Source organism: Chenopodium quinoa, unplaced genomic scaffold (assembly GCF_001683475.1).
Source record: "Chenopodium quinoa cultivar QQ74 unplaced genomic scaffold, ASM168347v1, whole genome shotgun sequence".
Classification (NCBI taxonomy): Eukaryota; Viridiplantae; Streptophyta; class Magnoliopsida; order Caryophyllales; family Amaranthaceae; genus Chenopodium; species Chenopodium quinoa.
The window spans coordinates 2,265,416-2,271,735 of NW_018744878.1; the positions used below are offsets into that span (position 1 = coordinate 2,265,416).

General features: G+C 39.4%; 1 protein-coding gene across 2 annotated transcripts; it reads right to left on the reverse strand.

The window, feature by feature from the left end:
- Positions 1-1,230: 1,230 nt before the first annotated feature.
- LOC110705489 (protein FAR1-RELATED SEQUENCE 6-like) lies at positions 1,231-5,850 on the reverse strand. Of its 2 annotated transcripts, none has more exons than XM_021883372.1 (6): positions 5,644-5,850; positions 3,730-5,128; positions 2,024-3,249; positions 1,849-1,938; positions 1,631-1,747; positions 1,231-1,547 (listed from the first exon to the last, which is right to left on the reverse strand). In XM_021883372.1, exons 2-3 carry the CDS (start codon positions 3,765-3,767, stop codon positions 2,283-2,285), a joined length of 1,005 nt encoding a protein of 334 aa, XP_021739064.1. In that variant the 5' UTR covers positions 3,768-5,128; positions 5,644-5,850; the 3' UTR covers positions 1,231-1,547; positions 1,631-1,747; positions 1,849-1,938; positions 2,024-2,282. The 2 variants fall into 2 exon arrangements, with proteins under 2 accessions (XP_021739064.1, XP_021739063.1); XM_021883371.1 differs by having other exon boundaries at positions 5,644-5,848.
- Between the last annotated feature and the right edge of the window lie 470 nt (positions 5,851-6,320).

Genomic DNA, 6,320 nt, shown 5'->3' on the forward strand with positions numbered 1-6,320 from the left:
CCCTCGCTCAATTAATAGTTATTGTTGTGAACGTGTGCAGAATCCTAAGTTTAACATGAATAGCTTGATCAAGAAGTTCTACATCACCGATGTTAGTGACAAGCCAAAGAAAGTGAAGGTGGATGGCCGACTCGACACAAAGCTTTGCAACCTATACCATCACTGGGGTACCGTGTTCAATTTTGATCCTAAGAAGGTCATGCTCATGAATCAGTGTCGAGTGTTAACCCCAAACCAGACAATTGAGTCGGCAAAGATTCGGAACAATGGTGTGGTCTATGCACTTCCAAATGTGCGCTACAACAAGACATCCCGCATCCCCAAGTCTAAGTGAGCGGCCAGCGCAGTAGCTTTTGTCCATGGAGTTTTGCTTACAATAAGTCTACATTAGGTGGACTTTAGGAAGTCAGTGTATGAGTTCACATTTGTTGTGGATTACATGCTTTTGTGTTAGAGTGTTTGTGTGTAGTAAACTATTAATTGCTTCCATCGAACGTTAGGTTTAGGTGATAAGCTGGTGTATGTCTGGTGTATGTTTGTTAAATCTAGTACTCCATGGACAAGGTGGCTCCATTTGTGGTGTGTTTGTAGTATTTCCACTCCACATCAGTCTAAGTTTATAGTACTTCGTAGGTATAATCATTAGGGGCGTTGTACTATTAAAATGTTCTATGATGTGAAATATTAGTAAATTTGTATTTAACTATTGTGTAAGGCTTAAAATTATCGCATTTTATTTCGAATTATTGCGCATATGCTCAAATTCACAAAAAGTTTAAAACAATTGCTTAAAAAGGAAACTAAAGCATAAATAGATGAAGTCTCTTAGAGTTGATATGTAACAAAAAATGAGTTAACCAAAATTGGTCCTACATTTTTGGTCCACAAGATAGCATAAAAGGATCAAGTCTCCTAATTAATTGGTCCTACGATTTAGGTCCAGAAAATAGGGTCTCATTAAAGTAATGGGTTTATATATTGTGGACAGCCCAACCCAAAATTGAGTAAACTAGAATGGACAGCCCAACCCAAAAATTGAGTTAACCAAAATGGACAGACCAACTCAAAAGCCCGCTCTAAAATTTCCAAGGAAGAAATTAGAAGGGTAAAAAAGGTAGTTAGTTTTGTTTGTTTGTTTTTTTTTTTTTTTTTTTGGTTATGAATCAAGGTTATAAAGGTAATTGCTGATGAAAACAAAAAGATGAAATCAAGATTATTACATCGAACATAATAACAGAAATTAAAGCATGTAATTGCTCCAGTTGAATGCAACACATTTCCAAAAGGTTGTTCGAACAATGCGAAAACAGTTCAAAAGGTTGTAGCCTAATCTAAGCAACTACGATGCGTAACATAAAATAAGCAATTACCAATATGACATAGTCCCTAAACCACCAACAACAAGTAATACAAACGCTACATAGTTCGACTTGAGTACATAACAAAGAACTTTGGGCCACAGCTAATTAGAACTCAAAAGACGAGGTTGGGGTGGCAACACCTTCACCAGCAGCCCCGCGTTTTGTAGTGGCCTTTCTCTTCCGTCCCTATTGATCAACAAGGGATGAGATTCAGATTTCCAAAGATGATGAATGAATACAACAAACACTTATGGTTATATGTTATCTACCTTTCGTTTGGGGATGGGTTTCTTAGCTGGAGGTACTCTTTCATCAGAAGAGGTAGGGGTGGTGGCTGCAACTTCACCAGCATTACCGCCTTTTTTTGCGGCCTTCTTCTTCCTACCCTGTTGATCAACAAGGGGATCCAGATGATGAAAACAACACACTTCAATTTTATATGGTATATGTCTTTCGTTTTGGGATGGGTTGGTTATATGTTATATACCTTTCGTTTGGGGATGGGTTGTTTCTCAGCTGGAGTGGGTGCAACAATTTCATCACCTCCCGGTTCAGTTTCATCAACTGCGACAGGAATCTACAATCACAGTTCAAGCAACAAATACAAAAAGTTAGATTATACTGTCATAGTTGAAATGAATGCCCAAATCAGGTGATTTTACCTCCTTGTTTTTCTTCTTATACCCCAACTCTGCCAATGATTTATTTCGCGATCCCTTAGGCCTTCCTCGAGGACGTTTCCTTGATTTTGGGTCTAGCACCTGTTGGCTAACTGCTGGTGGTGTGTCAACTGGGGTCTCAGTGACTTCTGGCTGTAACTCGACCCACTCTACATCCTCCTGAATGCTACCGTCCACCAATCCTTCATACAGAAGACAGAGTGATTACTCTACCTGTGGAACCTTTTTCAGAGGGAGGATACTATCTGCTAGGGAGTAGTTGAACCCCATTCTGCGCAATGAACTTCTTCCTCCTTTCCTTTACTTCAATCCTTAGCTTTAACAAGGAAGCAAGCACCATCTGTACTGTATCCTCATCAACAGCAGACGCTTCGTCGCATATTGGCTCAAACTCGGACATGATTTTGTTGAATCTCTTCACCTCGGCTGTATCCGACGGATCGTGGTATGCAACCTTAACACGAGTATGCTTCCTAACAACATCCTTACGCCATCTGTCCAAGATGTACTTGTATGGTATCTTGAACACAAGATTTTGATCTAGTACACGAATGCAGTGCTTGCAAAAAATACCGAATGTTTCAAATTTACAATAATCGCAGCTGACTTCATTCGTTACTCTGTTAAATCTGACACAGTAAATTCGCCTTCTGTCCGTTATAACCTCTTCGCTCCTCCCTTCCGGGACAATCCACACTCTATCCTCAAGATAGTAATGGACATTGTGTTCATCAATCACTCTTTCCTCTCGCCCATAACAATACATCATCCTTGACAGTTCTTTCTTAATCTCCTGAAATTTTGCATCAGCATACAACTTCTGGTACACTTTCTCAACCTTAAACCCACTGACTAATCGCCACACATATTTCGTCGATTTGGCATCAGCTTCAGTTTCATCTGTCACCTTACTAGTCATAGCCTTACTGTACTTTTTCGGGAACTCATACAACTTAGTCTTCCGGTTCACAAAACCGTCAAAAAAGCTATTGATGCTTTCTACACGTTGGGTAGTCTTCATTCCAGCCCAGAAGTACTCCTTCATATATGCCGGGATCCACATGTGACGCTCTTCAAACAGGTCACATAGCCATTCGTTTTCTTCCAGGCCATACTTCTTCATAAACTCAAGCCACCGACTCTCAAATTCGTCAACCGTGAAGCTTTCATAAATGAGAGATTTAAGAGGATTTTTGAATTCAGCATACCTGACAAATATTTATGGATGATTGAATATACATATCAGACTAAAAAGAATCTAAGGCTGATTGAATATGGAAGATTGAATATACAACAACAAGAATAAGCAAATCTGGACAGCAGCAAGTAAAGACAAAATTAATTACTTGGTGATCAGATGATCAGATCCTACTTGCTATATAATGAGAAGAGAGGATGCTCATATTTGAGAGAGGGGGGGGGGGAAATAAATTGATATGCAACATACTTGTAGTAGCAATATAAGTGAATTCACAATTACAAAAATCTATGGCAGATTGAATATACAATAACAAGCAACAACACTGCCTAAATTATGCCAAAATTGTGAGGGCACACTACCAGCAAGATGCTCAGATCTTTATCATGAGAAGTGAGGATTCTCCATATTTAAGGGAAGGGGGGGGGAATCAATAGTTATGCAACATACTTGTAGTATGCACATTTACAAAAGTTAAGGATACACTTACAACTCGCATTTCCCAAGCTTCTCAGGAAACTTTCGCATAATGTGTCATATGCACCATCTATGGCGTGCTGTTGGCATAATTTCTGCAAGCGGCCTTCTCATTGCTTCTGCTTGATCGGTAAGAATTCCCAAGGGTGCCCGGTTCCCCATACATGCTAGCCATTGCGTAAACACCCAAGAATAGGTTTCACAATCTTCGCGTGATACCAAGGCACATCCAAAGAGAATTGATTGACCATGATGATTCACGCCAACAAAATTTGCAAAAGGGAGGTCGTAGTTGTTGGTCAAGTACGTGGCATCAAAACATACCACGTCTCCAAAATCTTTGTAGGCCGCACGACTCCTAGCATCCACCCATAGCACATCCTTTAGTCGCCCTTCTTCATCCAACCGATGTGCATGATAAAAGTTTTGGTTGTCGGCTTGCATCTTCTCAAAATACTTCATCATCGCTACGGCATCGCCTCCTTCCATTTTCAACTTCTTAGCTTTGTATACCTCGTGTTCTAGGTCCTTCACATTAGGGAGTTTGTCTTTTTCATGGGACAAGCATCCATGTATTTTCTTAACAGGAACACCCTCTTCGTAGAAGTTCATCAGCTTCTTGCGTACAGATGAAGTGTAATGCTTCATCCTGTACTCTTTCACTAGATTTGCCTTTGTCGGGGTTGGTTTGTGGCCATGATGTTCTAGTTCGGCTGACCGTATAACCCACTCACCCGCATCGTTAACACTTGCATAAATGTTTGCAGGACAAAAGCATTTTTTAGACTTTCTCTTTCCTTGTTTCAGCTCATCCACCCCTATTACACCATTTACCTTGCCACCAGTTCCACCGACTTCCATTGCTTTGGCCCTCTTCTTGGCCTCCCTTAGGGCCCTCATGTTCGGGGGACCCCAACATTCACACCTCCACCTAGTACCCCTACGCTCCTTAGTTGCCTTAGAAAAAGAACCCTGCACTCTAGTTACACCAAATCCATTACTAAAAGCATACATTTTGAAGTACTCCTCTATGTCCTCCCAGCTCTTGAATACCATACCCTCCTTTGGAGGTTCAACAAGGGGCACATTAGTTGATACAACAGTCTCAACAGTCTGGACAGTGCGAACTGTCTGTATAGGAGATGTGTAGACAACCTGCTGTGATCCAATGAGAGGAGAGCTGGGGTTCAACAGTTCCATATTTTCCATTCTTATCCCATTCCCCACACAACCAGATTCAAAACACATGTTTGAGCTCGGATTAAACTCCATATTTTCCATGCTTCCCTCACAGCCAGAATCTTGAACAAATTCTAGGTTGGGGTCAACTACGTCCTCAACCAAATTAATATATTTACCAACACCAGGAGGATCAAGATCAACATCACCCACATCCATGGTATAAGAGATCACTGCAACCATAATTGACACACAAAAACCCATATTTTCACAATTTTTAGATTTTCCATATCACTAGAGTTTCCATATTTTCACAAAAACCCATATTCAAACATATTTTCACAATCAACTGATCAATTGCCAAAACAAAATTACCCGACTCAGAAGCATAAAAATAGATTAGCAACAACCAAAAACAATTACACACACTCAATTGCCATTCAAAAATTAATTTGCGAGTTCAATTGCACAACTTATGAAATAAACAAGCAAGTTTTCAACTCAATTTTTCTAAAAGCCTAAGCTACTAAAGCAATTCAAAAATTAGGTATTCTGAAATCATACCTTAACAAAATTACCCGAATAAAAATTAATTTGCGAGTAGGAGAACTGAAATTATTGATGCATGACTTCAATTTGCGAGTTCAATTGCACAACTTATGAAATAAACAAGCAAGTTTTGAATTCTATTTTTCTAAAAGTATGGACTACTGAAGAAATACAGAAAGCAGTTATTCTGAAATCATACCTTAACAATGCGGTAGTGATCCACCAGTATGGCTGAAAATCGGTCGAATGTTATAGTGCTCCACCAGCGACGGAAAATCGGAGAAAAGAACTGGAAAATCGGTTGAGCAGGAGAAGAGGGAAAAGGGAGAAGTAAATATGAAAGAGAAAAGGGAGTTTACTCTAGGTGGTTAACCTTGGTTAACTATCAACGGCAGTGCAGAAGGTCGTTAGATGTTCCGTCAAATACAACTTGCATGTGATATGTCAGGAAAACGTGTGACACCTCACCTCCTTCAATTGTTTATTATTATTTCGTACAAAATAATTACAAGAATGCCACTTGATAAACAAAAATCGTTTATCAAGGGGATCAACTTGTATTTCCTCTAATTTTATAGCAATACATTATTATTATTGGAGGCCACTAATTTAGCAATTGAAGAGCAACTAGGTAGCTAGTACCAATAACAAAACTACTAGTAGTATAATGGTGGAGCAATACTTAAGTTTTAGTGGGTTTGGTAAGCTCCCATGCTCCACTGTCCTGCATGCTTGTAATCGTGCACTTCCAATCTATTATTATACTCAACCATATCTAAATACCACCTTCCACCACAATATAATCTATCTACAACTTATGTTCTTCTATAGCATAATTGTAATCTTGAAGACTTCCTCTATATATACAATAATAAT

Coding starts and splice junctions, on each gene's coding strand:
- LOC110705489 (XM_021883371.1), bottom strand. CDS start 5,114: ATGGATGTGGGTGATGTTGATCTTGATCCTCCTGGTGTTGGTAAATAT.